The sequence below is a fragment of the Hypanus sabinus genome, chromosome 9 (assembly GCF_030144855.1).
Source record: "Hypanus sabinus isolate sHypSab1 chromosome 9, sHypSab1.hap1, whole genome shotgun sequence".
In the NCBI taxonomy this organism is placed as follows: domain Eukaryota; kingdom Metazoa; phylum Chordata; class Chondrichthyes; order Myliobatiformes; family Dasyatidae; genus Hypanus; species Hypanus sabinus.
In genome coordinates this window covers 161,455,597-161,479,872 of record NC_082714.1, presented here as the reverse complement: position 1 = coordinate 161,479,872, position 24,276 = coordinate 161,455,597, and the positions used below count along the sequence as shown (strand labels likewise).

General features: G+C 41.1%; 1 protein-coding gene across 1 annotated transcript in view; it reads right to left on the bottom strand.

Annotated features, from left to right (window-relative positions):
- The window catches only part of chmp4ba (charged multivesicular body protein 4Ba), a 45,090-nt gene that overhangs the window by 5,743 nt on the left and 15,071 nt on the right, over positions 1-24,276 (bottom strand). Inside the window, exon 2 of the mRNA XM_059980993.1 lies at positions 1,506-1,683. Within this exon, the coding sequence (XP_059836976.1) occupies positions 1,506-1,683 (178 nt within the window). The remainder of the gene's footprint in view (positions 1-1,505; positions 1,684-24,276) is intronic.

Genomic DNA, 24,276 nt, shown 5'->3' with positions numbered 1-24,276 from the left:
AATACACAAACCAGAACTGTTAGGTGACTTTATTATTCATACACTGGATGAGGTCACTGCTAGCACAACAATCATCTAATGATCATTCCTTGATGCTTGGATGATATAGCTGGGAAACTTTTACTCCATCTATCCATGACAAACTTTAGTTCTTTTGTCCACTATAAACTAGTGACCACTCTATTAGGTACACCTGTACACTTGCTCATTAATGCAAATATCTAATCAGTCAATCATGTGGCAGCAACTCAATGCATAAAAGCATACAGACGCAGTCAAGAGATTCAAGTTGTCGTTCAGATCATACATGAGAATGTGGAAAAAATATGATTTCAGTGACTTTAACCATGGAATAATTGTTGTAACCAGATGGGATGATTTGAGTATCTGATAAATTGCTGATTCCCTGGGATTTTCATGCAGAACAGTATCTAGAGTTTGCAGAGAATGATGTGAAAAAACAAAAAAAAAGTGAGCGACACTTCTGTGGGCAAAAACACATTGTTAATGAGAGAGGTCAGAGGGGAATGGCCAGACTGGTTCAAGCTGACAGGAAGGCGACAGTAACTCAAATACTATGTGTTACAATAGTGGTGTGCAGATGAGCATCTCTGAATGCACAAGTCAAACCTTGAAGTGGATGGGCTACTGCACCAGAAAACCACACCAGGTTTCACTCCCAGAACCTAATAAAGTGGCCACTGAATGTACAGGAGTTTCTATAGGACTAAGGAGGATAGCAAGAGGACTGGTTTCAGAGATGCCCCACTCCTCATCAACTGGTCATTTCACCAGTCAATGGAGTTAGTATCACATTGAGCCACGTGAGGCCAGCATGGTAGCATAATGATTAGGGTAACCCTATGGGAGCATCAGCAGCCCAGGTTCAATTCCTGCCACTGTCTGCAAGGACTCCCCATAACCATGTGAGCTTCCTCTAGGTTTCCTCCCACATTCCAAAGATGCACATTAATTGGTCACACAGGGGTAACTGGGAAGTGCAGGCTTGATGGGACAGAAGGACCCATACAGTGCTGTATCTTTAAATAAATAAAAATATATCCTGTATCCTAAACCCAAGGTAAAGCACTGTCAAAATAATGGGGGCTGGCTATCGTCAATTGATCCTATCTTGCCTTGTGCCACAGCTCAAGGTGACCATACTGATTGAAGGTGACACCTTTGGCAAGTGTAGGTTAGGAGCGATTACATTTAAACACTGAGTAACTGGGCAGAGATGTTCCAGTACAAGAACTTTAAAACCAGCAGCAGGAACTATGGTCCTGAGCTTTAAAATGGAGACATTAGTCTAATACATATAAAAGGCTTCAGATATGGAGAAATGTTGAATAACAAAAAAAAATGGAAGCTCAGTAAGCACAAGTAGTTCAGTTGAGTACTGCACAAGCAAATATTTCTCTTTTATAACAGGACTGTGGAACTGTGGAACAGGAAGGAGGATATCTATAGTGTCAGAACAAGACAGGAATAGTGTTGCCACTTACATATTTTCATGAGCTGCTTTCATTGCCTTGGCAGCAAAACCCATGTTCTTGAGTACTTCTGTGTTAGTGTTTGCATTTTCCAAGGCTTCTCTCTGGAATTCAATGGTGGACAGCGTACCATCGATCTGTGTAAGCTGTTTTTCATACCGCTTCTTGCGTTTTAGAGCTTGTAGAGCAGCTGTGTAATGGAGGAATAAAACAAGTGAGCAACTTCAACTTGGAGAAATGTCACCAGTATCTTTGGCACATTGAACCATCTAAACGAGACACCCTGTGGAACTATTCCACCACCTCAACTGCAAGCTGCGCCTTTACTTCCCATCAATATTCACGGTTTATTTCAGAACCTATGAGGCTTAAAACAATAAAAATGTCAGAGTCAAGGTCGAATTTTATTGTCATGTATGCACACGTCCAATGGAAAAACTTAAGATACAGCAGCATCACAGGCACACAACCTTCACAAGAAAAACTACACACAGGAACACAATTACAATAAAATAATAAGATCCACTGGAGTACAAAGTGTTGATATACTGAGGTAGTAAGTAGGATTGGTTCAAGAATCGAATGGTTGAAGGGAAGCAGCTGTGAGATGGTACGGCCCAGACGGTGAGGATCTCAGATGATAGATGTTGAAGCAGTGAATCAAAATGCAACCCCATGTAACTGCATTTGTGCAGATAATAATAATGAAAATATTATACATGGACTCCACAACAGGAAATCAAGGGAAGAGCAAAAATACAGGAATCCCACAGCAGTGTCAAAGCAGATGACAAAACAGGAATAAAACAGGAACCAAAACAAAGTGTGAAATCCTGTTAGTAGACTCCAATTTGAAAATTAACACAGAACAAACTCTAGTACACTCTAAATGCTGAATTTTACAGTTATATAGTTAGTAATGACATTTTTGCTTTCAGAAGGTCTCCTGACCCATCTTGTGCTATGTAGAACAGCACCACCGGCTTTAATCCTGAAAGAAAAAGGCACTACGGTAGTGTAGTGACCCTGCAACAATTCACTGTGCAAGCGATCATTCTGTCGTTGTCTGCAAGGAGTTTGCATGTTCTCCCTGTAACCGCATGGTGCTCCAGTTTCCTCCCACATCCCAAAAACGTATGCTTAGGTTTAGTAAGTAGTGGGCATGGTGCTGGAAACACGGTGAAACTTATGGGCTGTCCTCAGCACATCCTCATACTGCTTTGGTTGTTGACACAAACAACAAATTTCATGTTTCGTTGTCCACGTGACAAATAAAGCTAATCTTTAACTGGAGATTTAACAGCTTGCTGAACACACCCATCCACTATCTTTGGAATACTGAAATCATTCAGGTTGGCTCAATTTGATAATAACCTTTCATTTTATGAAGTAGCTCTTAAGTGAAGAAAGAAACCAATTATTTTTCTACTCTGAAGGTTGGGAAGACAGACCGATTGCCAGAACCAGCAACGAGCACATGCTCTTGATGTTCTGGGATCTTCCTGGTATTCCAATTGTGGTATTCCCCACAACATTTGTGGGGAAGTTGGAGGATGGGAGAACACAAGAATTCTGGAAAGGGATAGAGAAAAGCCGGATTGGATCAGCCACCGCACAACTGTGAGCACCAGTTAAGTTCCTAAAAAATCTTTTCATGGCTGTACTTAATCCTGGCCATAATAAACTCAATCTCTGTGCAAGAGCACAATATGGAGTCTTACCAAGCATACATAAACAAGTGAACCCTCCCTAGCAAAGCTGCAGAAGTCTTAACCTACTGCCAAAACACAGTGGTTTGCAGTAAACAGCATGGCCTATGAATACTAAAGTCAAAGTTGCTATGGCAACATAACCCAGAATGCATTAATGTAGAGTATTGGATTGCTAAACAAGCTCAGCAATTAATGGCAATAAAACCACAGAATCTGTAAGCAATCTTGACCTGAAAATGAGATGAAATTTTGCATGTGCATGCAACAAAACATTCTATCAACAACTCCACTCGACTCCACAACGTTCCAGCTTCAGTCTAGATTGATCCAACAATCCAGTTCCCTCGCTAACGTTTACAGTTTTACACCACCACTGGTCTTGCCAAATCCCATGCACTCTGGCTGTTTGCCCAATCAGGCAGAATTTAAAGTCTTTTTTAAGATTGCAATCCACTTCACAAAACACAGTTACAGCTGAGGCAAATTCCATTTTCCCTTTCATATTGTCTCCCTATAACTCCCCTCCCTTGCCTCTCTTTCAAAAATTATTTAGCAAAACCACTTCCACCATGCTTTCAGGAAGTGATTTCCTATTATGGAAGCTTGTTGTGCAAAATAAAATTTAATTTCCCTGTATACTTTTCCTGGGGCAGCACTTTTAGCAGAACACTTCACCGTGCAGTTCAATTCCTGCTGCCATCTGCAAGAAGTTTGTTCCTTCTTCCTGGGACTACATGGGTTCCTCTGAGTGTTCCAGTTTCCTCCCACATTCCAGACATGCGGGTTAGTAAACTGTTGGCACTTCACATTGGTGCCGGAAGCATGGCAACACTTGTGAGCTGCCCCAACACATCCTCAAGCTGTGCTGGTCATTAATGCAATGATGCATTTCAGCCTATCACTGCTTCAATGTATGGGACAAATAAAGCTAATCTTTAATCCAGTTGACTACCATTAAGTGGAACATCTCACCTGGGCAGTGGAAGGAACTCAGCAATTTTCAGATTCACTAGAGACAGATAAACATATTGGGCAACTACACGCAGGGACTAAATAATGCAAAACTTCAGTGTGCATTAGCTCCTTCTTCTGCACATAAAAACATATGTAGTCAGATCTCTAAACTTCCTAGTTAAAAATATTTTGCAACTTGTTGACTTTTAAAGCTCTGCAGAGCACTGGAGAGTCTGTACCTGAGTTTATCCAGGTTGAAAGTGCACATCCAAGGAAGAATATACTTGGCAAACTGGTTTACTAGGTTTATTTCTAGAATGAAGGAGCTGGCTTATGAGGAAAGGATGAGAGATTGGATCTGTATGGCATCTAAAACTTTGTCAGACTTCTATTGATGAGAAGTGGAGAGTAAACTGACTGGCTGCATCATAGCCTGGTATGGAAACAACAACACCCTTGAACAGAAAACCCTACAAAAAGTAATGGAAATGGCCTAGTCCATCACGGGTAAAACCTTCACCAATGAACACATCTATATAAAACGCTGTTGCAGTAAAGCAGCATCCATCATCAGGGAACCCCACCACCCAAGGCATGCTCTCTACTCAACTGTTGGCATCAGGAAGAAGATACAAGAGCCTCAGGACCCACACCAAAAGCTTCAGTATCAGTTACTACCCCTCGACCATCAGGCTCCTGAACCAATGGGGATAATTTCACTTGGTCCATCATTGAAATGTTCCCACAACCAACAGACTCAATTTCAAGGACTCTTCATCTCATGTTCTCAATATATATTGCTTATTTATTTATTATTACTTTTTCTGCTTCTGTATTTGCAGAGTTCGTCTTCCGCACTCTGAACACTTTAATTGGGTGGTCTTTCATTGATTATGTTATGGTTATTACTCTATAGACTTATTGAATATGTCCACAAGAAAATGAATCTCAGGGTTGTATATGGTGACATGTATGTACTCTGAACTTTAGATCAATGCTCATTGGAATTTAGAAAAATTAAATGATTTTACTGGTGCATATGGAATTCTGATGGAGAATGAAAGGGTAGATTCGGAGAGGCTTCCTCAGTGCCAGTTTCTAAACTTAGGGAGCACAGATTCAGAAGTTGGGATCACCTATTTCAGATAGATGTAAAAAGAATTTCTTTCCAGTTTCAATGGTTCTTGGAATTTTTTTTTATCCCAGGAGGCTGTAAAGGAGTTACTGAAAATATTCAAGATATAAATGGATTTTGCCTATACTACATCGGAGCCAAATGGAGTTGGAAATCAAAGAGTGCGGGAAATAAATTCAAAGTAGATTTATTATCAAAGTACATATATATAACTATGTTGTACCTTGAGATTAATTTTCTTGCAGGCATTTACATAGGCAGAAAAATGAAAGAAATACAACAGAATCTATGAAAAGCCACACGAAGACTGACAACAACCAACGCACAGAAGTTAACAAACTGTAAATAAAAGTAGTAATGTTGAGAAGAGGAGTTAAAAAAGAAAGCAGGAATAATGCTCTCCCACCTCTACCTATACTGGAACTGGAATGGACCCATTTATCCTCCTTTTAAACACAGCACAAACCTCTAAGACCATGATTTTTGCTTGATGCTCTCGTTGAGTTTTAAAGCACATTAAAGGCTTTTCATCCTTCTCTGGGTCTAGATAACCATGATACACTCCTTCAAGTTCTTGTCCACAGCATAATCCACTTCACTCCAACTCCAAGGCTCCCCTTAGGGAACACAACCTTTCATTAGATCTTGTTTGGTTTCACACTTATGAAATAGATTGAGAAATACTGGGAAATAAATTTAATAGCTCCAAATTTCAATCTGTTATAAAAGCCACACAAGGGCTTTTTTTGTAGCACAAAATTCATTGATTTTGGAGCTGCCTTCCACAAGATTGTCTGGTCTCCTTTCTCGACCAGCAGATAACACAGAACCAACACATGTGGATCCTACAAGAACGCTGACATTCACTGCAGGTTAGATACAGCGTGCAGAGTAACAACATCCACAATCATCAATGCTCAAATGTTTTTGGTTACACATGAAAAACCCTGGTTTTCTTGGCTGCGTAATGTTACAAGGGATGAACAACTCTGATGGGCAGAAGGGTGCAGAGTTGCCCATGTCCCCTCCCCTGGGAGAATTACAAACTGTTACTGTTGCCAGGCTGCTAATGAGAGAGAAAGAGATGGAACAAAAACATACTGGGACTGGAACACTTGCTTCAGGCAAGGGAGAGATAACACCGGGGGGGAGAGAGAACTATGACTCCTGTAAGACTCACGGCTCCGGAGAGGGCTGTTTACTTGGTACTATTCTGTTCATTAAAATTCCTCAGTGGACAGCCGGAGTGGGCTGGTTTGATGGGCTAAGCCGTTCAAAACTGATTGACACCTGAGACCCCGTGAGTAGGGATAAAGGTGAGGTCTGGGGAGATACCCCTCAGACGCACCAAGAGACACACTAGTGAGCACTGCTTAAATGTTGGAACCCACAAGAAAGTGTGGGGCATCGGAGACCGAACGAAGGATTGGTCAATTTTAACTCATAGTGTTTATAGCGAGGCCGGTGGGGGCTTGTGTGTGTGTCCACCCTTGCCTGGGTGACGAGTCCACCATTGAAGAACGGTCTAGCTAAAGGACAGAGGGGTCATACCTGAATGGCCACAACAACACATCGACGGATCAAGAACGTAAAGGAAGGTTTGACTGGCTGTCACTGTTTGCTCGCTCTCTCTCTCTCTCTCCCCAACAATTACAACACATCGACCAACAACTACCTCAGCCTGTATGAACTGAACTGAACTTTATATTCACATATGACAATTCATTATCCCCTAGACATCGATAGAGCTTGTTTATTATTGATTATTGTTATACCCACACTTTTAGGTTTAGTATTGCTAACGTGTATTATCTGTATATTTGCATTGTTGATATTGATTTGTATATTTTACTAATAAACACTGTTTTGATAATAGTACCAGACTCCAACGGATACTTCTATCTTTGCTGTTACGGGGTACTTAACAGTAAGTCTAGGGAAGATTACCTCCAGTCCCATCAAACTTGTGAGATTGAGGTGCGAGCCCACCCCAAATCCCCGTTTGTGTGGATGCTGTCATTTGTTACCCTGTTACAAATTAATGCCACAAAACAGACAGTACACTGCATATGATTCAAGAAATTATATTTATGAATCTTAACTGAAGGGTTAGTAAAGAACAAAAATGGCCCATTCTAATTAAACAGTCAAAGGTACACAAGTTGGAGCTCATCTTGAACTTCTCTGTCACACGCTGGGCCTTCTGTCAATGTGAAAGCACACACCACCTTCCGAAAGTCGCCCACAATCCATCTCGGACTAATGGGTCTCCCACTCATCATATGCTATGACCTGTTTTCCCAGCATCTTCTCTCTTCATCTCCTCTCGAACAAAAAAAAACCTCAAGCCCAACTTTACTGTCCCTCAGCAAGAAAACCTCCCAGTAAGTGGAAGGCACACATTCCACATCATCCCTTATCTTCAACAATAACCCAAACAGGCTGAAAGCAGAACAGACTGCTCTTACAGAGCTGCTAAATGAAATACCTACAGTATAAAAGTAAAGATGTGAACCAGGGCATTACACACAGAACAGTACAGCGCAGTAACAGGCATTTTCCTCTCATCAATTAAGGTTCCTTTACCTTGCATGGCTCCCAATAATATAGCTCAGCACTCAGTTTTGTGTTTCACTTATAAGCTACTCACATTTCCCAACTGGAAATGTTATTTTACTGTATGTTATTCTACTACATACACACAAACACGCAGGCACGCACGCACACACAACACTTTAAAGCCCTGGAGATTAATGCTGACTTTGTACAACCATATAAAATAGATCCTCAGCAGCTCATCTCCATCTCTCCAGATTTTTGTTATTAACAAGAGACATCAATGGAAGTAAACATTAAAATACAAAAGCTGTTTGCTGGTTCAGCATAGCAACACACAATGTTGGAGGAATTCAGCAAGGCCAGGTAGCCTCTACAGAGAAAAATAAACAGTCGATATTGTGGCCAGAGACCCTTCATCAGCATTGGAACCGCTTATTCCTCTCAATAGATGCTACCTGGACCTGCTGCGGTCTTCTAGTAGTGTCTGCGTTGAAGATTACCAGGATCTTCAGAATCTATCATGGTTCAGTACAAGCTTTTCAAATCAACACAAAATCTAAATTACATCCTCTATTTCTGAAAATTTGCTGCATCATAAGGAATTTTCTTTACACAATGAAATAGAAGAGTATATTCTGCCATCTCTCACCACTGCAACCCCACCCCATCCATTCTAAGAACAGGTCAGTCCGTATCACCAGGGGCTGACCTGATGCCTCAATTTAGCTTCACCTCTGAATCTAACACTTTCTCATTTCATTAGTTTAAACATCAATTGATCACAAAGTTGGGTACCCATAATCTAAAGTTAGAACTCTATGGATTTTGAACCTTATTCACAAAGCAGTTCTAAATGGTCCATACCCTATTCTACAACTATACCCTCTAATTGTAGCCTCTCCAGCTCGGAAAACAACCTCATGCATTTACCCTGGCAACCACTCTCAGAATCTTAAGTTCAATGAGGTTGCCTCTCATTCTTGTAAAATTAAGTATACTCTTAATCACTGAATTTTACAAGAATGAGGCGATCAACCTTACTTTTGCTGAACATAGAATAACCCACTTCTATCTGTTACGAATGAGGAGCAAATCTGATGGGCAGAAGGGTACAGAATCTCCAATGCCCGCCCCCCACCTTTTGAGAATCGCAAGATCACTATTATTTCGGGTCTGATACAGGAAATGAGAGAAATACACATCATGTCAGTAATGAGAGAAAGACGCAGGATAACAGAAAAGGCAGTTGTTATTGACAAAGCAGGAATACACAAAAAGTGGAATGTCTCCTTCTAACAAAAGCGGAACGGAACCACTGATTACTGCTATTGGCTCTTGGAGAAGGAATTGTGCATTGAGTACTGTACTATTCATTGAAACCCCTCAGGGGGCAGCCAGAGTGGATGGTTGAGGGATTGCATCATCCCAACCTGACTGACACCTGAGACCCCGTGAGTGAGGATAAAGTAAGGTCTGGGGAACACCCCTCAGATGCACCAGGAGAGATGCTACGAGACCGGTGGTGGGCTTGTGTGTGTGTCCATCCTTGCCTGGGTGACGAGTCCTCCATGGAACTGTCTAGCTAAAGGATGGATACGGATCAAGATCGTAACAAGGCAAGTCGGCAAGTTTCTCTCTCTCTCTCTCCCTCTCCAACAATTGCCACACAGTGATCAGCAATGACTGCAGCCTGTATGAACTGAAATGAACTTTATATTTCCATCGGACAATTCATTATCTCCTAGACAACAATAGAGCTTATTTCTTATTGATGATTATTATACCTGCACTTCTAGGTTTAGTATTGATGACGTATATTATGTGTATATTTGCATTGATATTATTTTTGTGTATTTTTACTAATAAACACTGTTAAAAGTAGTATCATCAGACTTCAACAGCTACTCCTATCTTTGCTGGTAAGACACCCAGTTATGGGGTTGGGAGCAGAATTTGGCTCATTGAGTCTGCTCCACCATTTCATCTTGGCTGATTTATTATCCCTCTCAACCAATGGTCCTGCCTTCTCTCTGTAACCTTTGATACTCCTACTAATCAAGAACTTATCAACCTCCGCTTTAAATATATCCAAATGACTTGGCCTGCACACCTGACTGTGGCAGTGAATTCCACAAATTCACCACTCTCTGGCTAAAAAAATTCCTCCTTATCTGTTCTAAAGAGAAGTCCCTCTATTCCAAGGCTGTGCCCCTCTGATCCTAGACTCCCCCATTGACTTCAAAATGAACTTTTTAGGGGGTGAGTAGAGAGAGAACAGTAGACAAGAGCTGAAATCTCTGCAAAACTCTATACACCATTAGTTGGATTTGGTTGCTATGGTAGTCAAACCTCTTTTCAATAATGGCCAATGCAGATCACTTGTAGCATTGTATGATTCCTTAATATCCACGTTGATCAAATCCAAAAATCTACAGACCAGTGAACGAGATGGGTCCACGTTAATAAATATAGAAAGAAATATAGAACTGCACCAAATACTTGTTTGTGACTCCCAAACCCCAAATTAATTAAACCTACAAATGAAAAGCGGATTGAGTAAGACAATTAACAGAAAAGATTCTATAGATGCTGGCAATGCACACACACACACACACACACACAAAATGCTGTAGGAACTCAGACCAGTCGATGTTTTTGGCTAAGACCCTTCTCAGGTTTTTATTATCCAGTTAAAAGGCAGCAACATGAAGAAGTTATTGCAAAACATCCCCAGAGTGATTTAATTAGTCAGAATCACAGAAAAATACAATGCCAGAAACAGGCCCTTTGGCCCATCCAGTCTGTGCCAAACTATTTAAACTGCTTTGTTCTATCAGCCCACACCAGGACCATTGCCCTCCATACCCCTGTCATCCATGTACCGATCCAAACAGTGAAATCATACCAAAAACCTATCCATTTATGTGGGGAAAGCTCAGGCAATCAGAACTGTATTCTCACTCAGCTTTACAGGGTATATATTCCCAAGATTGAGTGCTAATGGAATCAGCACTAAAGCTGTCCTTGCACAGAGATGTGGTAATGGTTATACCACTGTGTTTGAGATCTGGCATCAATCCTTGCTTCTTCCCCTGCTGCCAAGATGGAAACATGGCCAAGATCCCAGCAATGAAACAGTTAAAAGTGATCTCACTGCCACATGATCGGGTGAGTCACTGAGGAAATGTTTAGTGGCTGGGGTTGGGCTCTTGACCTCTGCTGGAAATTAGCAACAACTATTACTGTTGTGGTTCTAGCCTATGAGCCGTATCCACAGAAACGTCTTTGAGCTGTGAAGCCTAACAGAACGGAAAACAGCAGCATCCATTATGTCCAACAGATGGTGCTGAGGAGGCTGTAGGATCAGGGCAGTAACATAACACACAAAATACTGGAGGAACTCAGCAAGTCGGGCTGCACCTATGTAAAGGAATAAAGAGCCGACATTCTGGGCCTAGACCCTTCACTAGTATCTTACTAGTGGACCCCAAGTTAGGAATACCTGGTGTAGAATCCGAGAGCCAGAAGTCACTGAGCCAATTGTATCCATGCCAACCCTTTTAAAGAGTGATCCAATCTCTGTGATCACTGCTAAAAATAATTACTTCAAGTATTTTGGAATTCCTTACGGAAGTGAAATCAGTTCCACTATCATCTGCCAGCTTATACTCCTTCCCCTTTGGCTTCTACCCCCTTCCTTTCCAGTCCAGATAAAGGACCTTGGCCTGAAACATCAACTGTTTATTCATTTCCATAAATGCTACCTGACCTGCTGTGTTCCTCCAGCATTTTGTGTGCGCGCTTTGGATCTCCAGCATCTGCAGAACCTCGTGTCTGGGCAGTCTGTCAACATAGGGAGTGGCTGCTACCAGCCCCCAGAAATGGCTACATTCACTGCCCATGCGGGAGTGAACCAGTGAGCCCAGCATCCAAGTGGCTGTACCCCCATGGTAACGCCAATCCTGGGGAACACTCTCTGCACATTACCTTGTATGCTCACTCCACACCTAGTCACACAATGGTGAGGTCACTATTACATTGCTGTGTGAGTGGAGGACAGGGATCTATGCCAAGTTCTTGGCTTTGCATCTCAGAACCAGAGATGACGACTTCATTTTTCCAGAAATGTTTAGGGGAATCCTCGCCAGACCTTCTAAAATAAACCTGTGTTCTGTAGGGTAGCAGTAAGCAAGGAATGGAGATATCAAAGAACTAGCACCGTTAGACCCAGTAGTCCAAATGGTTTTCTATGTTCTGTCAGTTTCTAGAAGCTATCTGCTAAACTGGTAAAGGGCTCCATTTATAATGTGGTGGATGCGGGTTCCTTATCAGCATTTAAGGGAAGTTTGGACAGGTACATGGATGGGAGGGGTATGGAAGGTTCTATTCCGCGTGCATGTCGATGGGTCAGGCATGTTTGACATGAACTAGATGAACCAAAGGGCCTGTTTCTGTGCTGCAGTATTCTATGACTCTATAAACAGACTTGGTTATGAAAGAATTCAGAATGTAAGTTTGCCTCTGACACACAGATAAAAACAAACCTAAAATGCAGTCTACCTACAGTTACCAAGATTAAAATCAAACTCTAAGAATCAAGAGAAAAAACAAAGGCTTCCCCGTACTTCTCAGGGAATGTGCTATTCAGGAAGGCACTATACAAGGTGTTGCCGGCAAAACAAAAATGAGCAATGCTACTAAATATTTCTGGTTCAGATGAGGGATGCCCCACAGCATTCTACCAAACAGGACAAGCAGCCTACATGTGACAGAACTGCAAACTTTGTGTTTCTGGAGCCTAGTTACACATGAAATAGCAACTTATCAACAGTGCAGCATGAGAAGCACAAACTATGCGGCTGATCTTCCACCACAGGGTGTTCTCATAACCAGTTTTCAGATTTGCACGAGTGTTAAGAATGGCTAGTGGGCTTTTGATACTGTGATACAGAGATAACAGCCCCACTTTAAACCATAAATTTAGGAATCCTTAAGATCCATGCTGATGCATACCAATTTAACATTTAGGGAGATATTCAATAATAGCTTCTACTGCTTATGAACAGAACTCCATTTCTGGGGTTGAATGCTTCCTGCCTAACTAATTATGAGTTCAAAGTACAGTACATATTATTATCAAAGTGTATATATGTCACCATATATGAGCAATGAGGAAGGGTTAGTTAGCAATCTTGTCGTGCGAGGCCCCTTGGGTAAGAGTAACCATAATATGGTGGAATTCTTCATTAAGATGGAGAGTGACATAGTTAATTCAGAAACAAAGGTTCTGAACTTAAAGAAGGGTAACTTTGAAGGTATGAGACGTGAATTAGCTAAGATAGACTGACAAATGATACTTAAAGGGTTGACGGTGGATATGCAATGGCAAGCATTTAAAGATCGCATGGATAAACTACAACAATTGTTCATCCCAGTTTGGCAAAAGAATAAACCAGGGAAGGTAGTGCACAATTGGCTGACAAGGGAAATTAGGGATAGTATCAAGTCCAAAGAAGAAACACATAAATTAGCAAAAAAAAGCGGCACACCTGAGGACTGGGAGAAATTCAGAGACCAACAGAGGAGGACAAAGGGCTTAATTAGGAAAGGGAAAAAAGATTATGAGAGAAAGCTGGTAGGGAACATAAAAACTGACTGTAAAAGCTTTTATAGATATGTGAAAAGAAAAAGATTGGTCAAGAGAAATGTAGGTCCCTTACAGTCAGAAACAGGTGAATTGATCATAGGGAACAAAAACATGGCAGACCAATTGAAAAATTACTTTGGTTCTGTCTTCACTAAGGAGGTCATAAATAATCTTCCGAAAATAGTAAGGGACCAAGGGTCTAGTGAGATGGAGGAACTGAGGGAAATACATGTTAGTAGGGAAGTGGTGTTAGATAGATTGAAGGGATTAAAGGCAGATAAATCCCAGGGCCAGATGGTTTGCATCCCAGAGTGCTTAAGGAAGTAGCCCAAGAAATAGTGAATGCATTAGTGATAATTTTTCAAACTCCTTAGATTCTGGATTAGTTCCTGAGGATTGGAGGGTGGCTAATGTAACCCCACTTTTTAAAAAAGGAGGGAGAGAGAAACCGGGGAATTATAGACTGGTTAGTCTGACATTGGTGGTGGGGAAAATGCTAGAGTTGGTTATCAAAGATATGATAACAGTACATTTGGAAAGAGGTGAAATCATCGGACAAAGTCAGCATGGATTTGTGAAAGGAAAATCATGTCTGACGAATCTTATAGAATTTTTTGAAGATGTAACTAGTAGAGTGGATGGGGAGAGCCAATGGATGTGGTACATTTAGATTTTCAAAAGGCTTTTGACAAGGTCCCACACAGGAGATTAGTGTGCAAACTTGAAACACACGGTATTGGGGGTATGGTACTGATGTGGAAAGATAATTGGTTGGCAGACAGGAAGCAAAGAGTGGGAGTAAACTGGACCTTTTCAGAATGGCAGGCAGTGACTAGTGGGGTACCGCAAGGCTCAGTGCTGGGACCCCAGTTGATTTAGACGAGGGAATTAAATGCAGCATCTCCAAGTCTGTGGATGACATAAAGCTGGGCGGCAGTGTTAGCTGTGAGGAGGATGCTAAGAGGATGCAGGGTGACTTGGGTAGGTTAGGTGAGTGGGTAAATTCATGGCAGGTGCAACTTAATGTGGATAAATCTGAGGTTATCCACTTTGGTTGCAAGAACAGGAAAACAGATTATTATCTGAATGGTGGCTGATTAGGAAAAGGGGAGATGCAACGAGACCTGGGTGTCATTGTACACCAGTCATTGAAGATGGGCATGCAGGTACAGCAGGCGGTGAAAAAGGCAAATGGTATGTTGGCATTCATAGCAAAAGGATTTGAGTACAGGAGCAGGGAGGTTCTACTGCAGTTATACAAGGCCTTGGTGAGACCGCACCTAAGAGTATTGTGTGCAGTTTTGGTCCCCTAACCTGAGGAAAGACATTCTTGCCATAGAGGGAGTACAGAGAAGGTTCACCAGATTGATTCCTGGGATGGCAGGACTTTCATATGAAGGAAGACTGGATTGACTAGGCTTATACTCACTGGAATTTAGAAGATTGAGGGGGGGGATCTTATTGAAACGTATAAAATTCTAAAGGGATTGGACAGGCTAGATGCAGGAAGATTGTTTCCGATGTTGGGGAAGTCCAGAACGAGCGGTCACAGTTTAAGGATAAAGAGGAAGCCTTTTAGGACCAAGATGAGGAAAAACTTCTTCACACAGAGAGTGGTGAATCTGCGGAATTCTCTGTCACAGCAAACAGTTGAGGCTGGTTCACTGGCTATATTTAAGAGCAAGTTACATATGGCCCTTGTGGCTAAAGGGATCAGGGGGTATGGAGAGAAAGCAGGTACAGGGTTCTGAGTTGGATGATCAGCCATGATCATATTGAGTGGCGGTGCAGGCTTGAAGGGGCAAATGACCTACTCCTGCACCTATTTTCTATGTTTCTATATACAACTTGAGGTTATTTTTCTCGTGGGCATACTCAGTAAATCAAAGAAACACAATTTAATTAATAACAGCACACAACAGGACAACCAATGTGCAAAATGCAACAAACTGAGAAAATACAAAAGAAAAAATAATAACAAATAAATAAGCAATAGATACTGAGAACATGAGATGAAGTTTCCTTGAAAGTGAGTCCACAGGTTACAAGAACAGTTCATGATGTGGCAAGTGAAGTTATCCCCACTGGTTCAAGAGCCTGATGGTTGAAGGGTATTAACTGTTCTGGAACCTACTGGTGAGAGTTCTGATGCTCCTGTACCTTCTTCCTGATGGCAGCAGCAAGAAGAGAGCATGGAATAGGTGATGGGAATCCTTCATGATGGATGCTGCTTTTCTGAGACTTTTCCAAGCAGATGTGCTCAATGGTGGGGAAGGCTTTAACCATGATGGACTGAGCCATATCATGCTGAACCTTCACAAACTTCTAAGAATGTAGAGCCACTGCTGCGCTTTCTTCATAATTACACTTACGTGCTGGGCCCAGGACCCTCTCAAGCCCTGATCCCTGATGAAGACTGGCTCAAGGATCTTCGGTTTCCTCCTCCTGAAGTCAATAATCAGCTCCCTGGTATTGTTGACATCGAGTAATTGTGCGGCACCACTCAGCCAGATTATCACCTTTAATTTGGCCAATGACAATAGTGTCGTCAGCAAACTTAAGTATGGAATTGGAGCTCTGCTTAGTCTCACAGTCAAAAATGTAAACTAAGCAGAGCAGCAGGCTAAGGACTCTGACTTGTGCTGCACCTGTTCTAACAGAGATTTTGGAGGTGATGCTGTTGCCAATCCGAACTGACTGGAGTCTGCAAGCGAGGAATTCAAGGATCCAATTGCACAGGGAGGTATTAAGGCCAAGATCTTGAAGCTTACTGATTAGCTTTGAGGGGATGATGGTATTGAATGCGAGCTGCAGTCGACAAAGAACAACCTGCTGTCCGGATGTTCCCGGGTAGAGTGAAGAGCTAATGAAACCGCATCTGCTGTGCAGCTGCTGTGCTGGTAGGCATATTGGAGCAGATCCAACTCTTTTCCCTGGCAGGAGTTGATATGCTTCATTACTAACCTCTCAAAGCACTTTGTCAGTGGAATGTACAGCAGGTGCTACTGGACCATAGTCATTGAGGCAGGTTATCACATTCTTCTTAGGCACTCGTATAATTGAAGCCTGCTTGAAGCAGAAGGGAACCTCAGACTGCCAGATATCAGTGAACTCTCCAGCCAGTTGATCAGCACAGTACTCAGCCAATGATTGCCAAAGTCAGCCAATCTGACAATATAATTGAAAGTCTGAAAAAGGGCCACTGCTGAAGTGAACTCTATTAGTAAAATAGAGCACAGAAACTCTCCAGTACTGTCAATTTTTGAGTCTGTGTACATACCCCCTATCCATGTATACAGATATTCTGCAGATGCTATCTGGTTTAGTCACTGCAGTAAAACCACAATGTATAATACCCCACTTTCAGCCAACTGCCACTTGCAAATTCGGAGATTAATACCATTAGACACAGGAGCAGAATTGGGTCATTCAGCTCATTGAGTGTTCCACCATAGATCATGGCTGATTTATTATCCCTCTCAACTCCAATCTCTTGCCCTCTCCCTGTAATCTTTGATGCCCTTACATTGATTTACAATTAGATCACTCTTTTTCCTATCTCGCCTAGAAAGGAGACTGTGTTCCAACTATAATCTGCAGTGGTTTCATATGCAAGCTGCAGACACCAAGAAGCATATTGCATTTGTGTCTGAAATACTAACTGCTGTCTGATCAATGGGCTCCTGAGTGATATTCTACCACACACGAGAGCCTACCTCTAGGGTTTTGGAGATTACCTATGCACAACAAGGAACTTAGCAACAGTGTAGCATGAGAACCACAAACTGTGCAGCCTGATCTTTCACCACAGGTGTTCTGATAGCCAGCTTTCAGTTTGTCCTTGAGTGGCAGGGGTGGTTACTGGAACATCAAAGTATCAAAAGTGAGCTTCTGACATCATGGAGTCCCAGGATTGTGGGTCAAGGTTCCTAACTAAAGCAATCAGCTTAAGCCAGATAAAGATAAGCTCTTTTAATGATTGTTTGTCCGTTATGTGCCATGTTGTATGACATGGGCAATCATGGTCTTTCCATGACCATGATTGTTCTTGGCAATTTTTTTTGCTAGAAGTGGTTTGCCATTGCCTTCTTCTGGGCAGTGTACAAAATGGGTGACACCCGCCATTATCCATACTCTTCAGAGATTGTCTACCTGGCGTCAGTGGTCACATAACCAGGACTTGTGATCTGCACCAGAAGCTCATACGACCATCCACCACCTGCTCCCATGGTTTCATGTGACCCTGTTTGGGGGTGCTAAGCAGGTGCTACACCTTTGCCAAGGGTGATCAGCAGACTAGCAGCACATCTCCACCCCATCACTCCAGTATTATACTGGCGGCATTATTTAAGATCTGCTTCATTACTTAAGGCTCATTGCGTGTGCTCGGTAAAAATTTTGCCACAATAATGACCTTAAGGAGAGATTAGCTTTATTTGTCACATCACAATATCGAAACATACAGTTGTTCTGCGTCAATGACCACAGTCTGAGGATTATACTAGGGGCAGCCTACAAGTGTCACCATGCTACCGGCAAGCCCACACTAATCGTACTTTCATTCAATGTTGACTAATAATGCCATTTATAAACACAGGAGATTCTGCAGATGCTGGAAATCCAGGGCAACATACACAAATGCTTTGCAAACTCGGTAGGTTAGGTATCATCTACAGAGCAGAATAAACAGTCGACGTTTTGTTCAAGTCTCTTCATCTGATTTGGAAAGTTATGGGGCAGAGGCCAGAATAAGAAGGTGGAGGGGTGGGGGAAGGAGTACAAGATGGCATGTGACAGGTGAAGTCAGGTGGGTGGAGAAGAGGGGATGAAGTAAGAGTCGGGAAGTGATGTGGAAAAGGTAAGAGCTGGAGAAGGAATCTGATGAGAGTTGAGAATTGGCTGTGGGACAAAAGGAGTTAGGAGGGTTAACAAGTGGAGTTGATGGGTAGGTAAGAAGAGGTAACAGAGAGGCCAGAGTGGGGAAATAAAGAAGAGGGAAGCAGGAGGGGTAAAATTACTGAAGTTAGAGAAATTCAATGTTCATGCCATCAAGTTGGAGGCTACCCAGACAGAATATGAAGGGTTGCTCCTCCAACTTGAGAGTGGCCTCATCAGGGAAGGAGAGTAGAACATGGACTGGCATGTTGGAGTGGTAATGAGGAGAGGAAGTGAAATGATCGTTCAACAAGAAATTCCACTTTTTGCACATGGAGCTGGGGCAGTGGGGGAAGGGGGGAGAGAAGAGACAGACAGGCAGAGAGAAACAGAGATACAGAAGAGTTGTAGCAGGATCCTGTTGACAATGGTGGAAGTTGCAGGAGACGTTAAGTTGGTTGTGGAGGCTCATAGTGTGAGGACAAGGTGAACACTACCCCTGTTAAGGAGGCGGGAAGATAAATAGAGTGGATGTCTGGGAAATGGAGGAGATGCAAGTGAGGGTAGTGTCAATAATGGACGAATGGAATCCCTGATCTTTGAAGAAAGGACATCTCTAATATCCTGAAAAGAAAAGCCTCATCCTGGGAACAGATGCAAAGAGACAAAGGAAATGAGGAAAAGGTTACTATACAGCCCAAGCATTTTAAAACTCAATAACACAAGACACCTCTTAAACCAGGTATTTCATCCACCACCTTATCACCCAATCATTTAGTGCGTATATTCATTTGTCCTTTAAGTTTTACAATAGCAGCAAGCTTTGGCATACTACAGTAAGACCCACACTGCAGCCACTTCCACAACGATGAGCAGACATGCATTCCCTCCTTGTCACGCACCATGCCAACATGGAAATACTGTCATCAGTTCACTGACTAAAAGCAGCATTGGCAGTTCTTACCCAAGTACCCTCAGCATGTTAACTTCGGTGGTAGAAGAATCACTTCTGGATGGTCATAAATGCTGAAACGCCAGCAATGCCCATAAGCATAAGCTCAGCTCCTTGCAACACATACAGACATCCATCATGAAAGTCAGCCTTCCACTCACTAATCTGATGCTGCTGAACTATTACCAATTTAATAGATAATAGACAGTAGGTGCAGGAGTAGGCCATTCAGCCCTTCTAACCAGCACCACCATTCAATGTGATCATGACTGATCATACACAATCAGTACCCTGTTGCTGCCCTCCCCCCATATCCCTTGACCCCGCTATCTATAAGAGCTCTCGAGTCTTAATGAGTCTTCATCTTCCATAACAATCTCTGGTGTGATCAAATGCCTTCCAAAGAACGCATCGATAGTCCTGAAGAAAGGTCTCAGCCCAAAACGTTGACTGTTTATTCTTTTCCATAGATGCTCCTGACCTGCTGAGTTACTCCAGCATTTTGTGTGTGTTGCTTTGGATTTCCAGCATATGCAGACTTTCGCGTGTTTATCAAAGAACTTCCCTTACCTGGTTTGATCTTACACGTATACTCAATAAAACACATTTTCTTTCTAAAGCGAAATCTCAACTTTCTCAAACAATAGTGTTTCTCTTCATAATTAAATATACAGACTATCTTTATGTTTACGCCTATTCAGGATATGAAGTACATGCTAAAATGCGTTTGTGCGTGTGCGTGCATCTAAATGTGCAAATCTGCAGTTTCTTTACTGCATAGATTTTACTTCTTGTACTTTTAATCTTGAGCTCTGAAGGAAAGGTGCAAACAAGCAAGTGTTGAGTGAACACCTAAAGAACGAAATAGAAAAGGAGTTAAAGAGTATATACATAGTTGATAAATGGAGCTTGCAGTAATACAGATACTTTTCAGAGTAAGCCAAGGTAGAGGTCATACAGTTGCAAGAAAACATTTGGAAAACCTTTGCAATTACCTGGTTTTCAGCATTAATTTACATAAAATGTGATTTGATCTTCTTCTAAGTCACAATAAAAGACAACACAATCTACCTAAACTTATAACACAAACAACTGTACTTCTTCCAGTTAATACTGAGCACACCATTTAAACAATCACAGTCCAAGTTCAAAACAGTACATCAACCTCCGGGGTAACGCTTTCTGCAAAAGCTATTTGGAGTCAGGTGTTCCAATCAATGAGATGAGATTGGAGGTGTGGGGTGTAGAGGTGCCCTGCCCTATAAAAACAAACACACAAAGTCAGGTTACTGACAAAGCCTGTTCTTCTGAAGAAAGATCTGTTTATGTGCACCATGTCTCGATCGAATCAACTTTCAGAGGACTTCAGCAGAATGAAGCTGAAAAGGCTACAAAAGCATTTCCAAAGACCTGTGTTCATCAATAAGAGAAAATGTCTACAAATGGAGGGGAAACAGTATTGTTGTTACTCTCCCTAAGAGTGGGCATCCACCAAAAGCACGACATGCAACGCTGAAGGAGATGAAAAACGACCCAAGATTAACAAAGGGCCTGCAGAAATAAATATAACTTGCTAAGGTCACTGTTGATGTGTCAACTATAAGAAAAATACTGAACAAGAACGGTTTTCCTGGAAAGACACCAGGGAGGACACCACTGCTCTCCAAAGAACATTGCTGCATGTCTCAAGTTTGTGAAGACCACCTGGGTGTTCCACATGCTTCTGGGACAATGTTCTGTGGACAGATGAGACAAAAGTTGAACTTTTTGGCAGAAATGCACCACTTCTATGTTTGGAGGGAAAAGGGCACTGCACACTAATGCTAGATCTTCATCCTAGCAGTGAAGCATGGTAGAGGGGCATCATAGTTTGGGGTTGCTTTGCTGCCTCAGGGCCTGGACATCTGCAATTGTTAAGGGAAAAATGAATTCAAAACTGCATCAAGACATTTTACAAGAGAATGGCTAAGTAGCAGTCCGGCAAGGAAGCTTAATAGAAGTTGGATGATGCAACAAAATCTGAAACAGAAGAGTAAATCAACAATAGAATGATTTAAAAAGAACATTTGTGATTTGGGGTGGTCAAGTCGCAGGCCAGACCTTAACCCAATTGAGATGCTGTTCATGACCTGAAAATGGCTGTATTCCAGAAATATTGATGAATTGAAACAGTTTTGTATGGAGGAATGCTCTAAAATTCCTCCTCACCACTGTGCAAGTCTGATCAGCAGCTACAGGAAATGTTTGAAGGAGGTTATTGCTGCTAAAGGCAGTTCTACCGGTTATTAAATACAAGGGTTCACATACTTTTCCAGCCTGGACTGTGAATGACTAAACAATGTGTTCAATAAAGACATGAAAAGTACAACTGAGGGGGGACTTCACATGATGACGTGGGATCGAGACGTGGAAATCCAGCTCTCCTGTTAAAAAAATAATAAATTAATGTTTAAGTGAAGAAAAGTTAGTAAATATTTTCTAAAAGCTATGTCTAAACTACTCAGGATTTTCCTTAGATATGCCTCCTAAACAGACAAAGGAGAAAACTTCTACTTTGCAGACAGTACAAACTGGGCCAGCCACCATGAAGAAGCCTCGGACTCAAGTGCATCTTACCTCGGGCGATATAGAACAGAAATCAGCCGCAACATCAACAGTTTCCAAGAAGGAACAACAGGAACTGTGCATGCGCGCAGGAAAGGGCATGTGCAAACATGAGCAATTTGAACTACAAATCCCAGCTACGATTGGAAGTGGAAGTGAAAATGAGCCCGAGGTGGATTCCGATTCTCTGATACATACAGATGAAGATGAGGAGGTAAAAGAAGAACAACAAGAAAAGGTTGGAGGTGGAAGATATTCTGGAGACATAAGAGAAGCTTTGGCTCAAATAATGCATGAATTAAAAGAATTAAAAACATTAAAAATAATAAAAGGTATTAAAAATATGAAGACTACGTTTGATAAAATGGTGGAAAAAAAGGAGAAAACAGACAAGAAAGTTAAAAAGCTGGAAGAAATAATGGGAGACACTACTGATAGAGTGAATAAAATGGAAGATAATATTCTTGCCTGGACATCAGAAAGAAAACGACTGCTGGAAAAAAATAGACATGCTTGAAAATTTTAGTAGATGAAATAATATTAAAATTGTTGGTCTTAAAGAAGGGATGAAGGGAGAGGATCCAATAACATTTTTTCAAAAATGGATCCTGGAAAATTTGAAAATGGAAGAGGGAACCCAGTTGATTGAAGTTGAAAGGGTCCACAGAACCTTAAGACCAAAACCTCAACCTGATAAAAACCCATGACCAATCCTAATAAGATGCTTAAGATATCAAGATAAAGAAAAGATCCTGAAGGCGGCTGTCCAATGTGCCAGAAAGAGAAATGAGCCATTGATGATAGAAGGGAAAGCAGTTCTTTTCTATCCTGATATAAGTTACGACCTTTTGAAGAGAAAGAAAGAAGCAATTTAACCCAGCGAGAAAAGTTTTATGGGAAAAGGGTTATAAACTTATGTTGCGCCACCCGGCAACGCTGATAATATTTTTGGATGACGGAAAAAGATTTTTTACTGATCGGGATGCAGAGGAGTTTGCACAAGAACTCCCAAATATTCACTAGACACAGTAAAGATTTAAAAGTGAAACAGATTAAAGATGAAGATGGGGACACTGAAGTGAGTTGATGGACATTAAGGACGGAAGACTATTTAAATATACTTTTAATTATATGATACAGGGGGAGAAAGGTAAAAATTTGAGAAAATTAATTGAGAGTAGTGATATTATTTTTTCTTCTCATATATACTTTTTTCATGTTACGGGGAGCTGGGGGAACTTCGGATCGATTGCTACGGGATTCACGTGTGTAAACATGGTGTTTTTTTGGTTTTTTTCCTTTATAATCTATTTTTCTTTTATCTTTCTTTCTTTGCCTGGATGATCGGAGGGGAGACACATAGCAACATGGAGAATTTTAAAATAATTCCCCAAGATACTATGAAAGTTAAAATATTATATATTATTATAGACTGGAGTAACCCTGTTAAAAATAATGACTAATTTACTGAATTTTTTAAGTTTAAATGTTAATGGGCTTAATGGACTGGTGAAAAAGAATTTTAACATACATTAAGAAAATGAAAATAGATATAGCTTTTATACAAGAAACAGATTTAACAGAGATAGAACATCAGAAATTAAAGAGAGATTGGGTCGGAAATGCCATAGCAGCTTCATTTAATTCAAAAGCGAGGGGAGTTGCAATTTTGGTCAACAGAACTTTACCAATTAAAATACAAAATGTATTACTTGATTCTGTGGGAAGATATGAAATTATACACTGTCAAATCTTTTTAGAACTATGAACTCTTATGAATTTTTATGCACCAAATGAAAATGATGTAAAATTTATACAAGAGGCTTTTTTGAATGTGGCTGACACACATGATAAAATATTAATAGGTGGAGACTTTAACTTTTGTCTAGACCCAATTTTAGATAGGTCAACAAAGGTTGTTACAAAACCAAAAGCAGCAAAATTAACTTTATCACTGATGAAAGATTTAAATTTGATTGATATATGGAGAAGAATTAACCCAAGAGAAAGAGATTATTCATTTTATTCAAATAGACATGAAACTTATTCAAGGATAGATTTTTTCCTACTATCAGTGAATATTCAAGACAGAGTGAAAAATATGGAATATAAAGCAAGAATATTGTCAGATCATTCCCCTTTGATAATGACAATGATAATGATGGATAAGAAGGAATTGATTTACAGATGGAGATTTAATTCAATATTATTAAAACATCAAGATTTTTGTGATTTTATGAAAAAACAGATTCAGTTTTTTTTAGTTACAAACTCACATTCAGTTGGTGATAAATTTATATTATGGAAAGCAATGAAGGCATATTTGAGAGGCCAGATAATAAGTT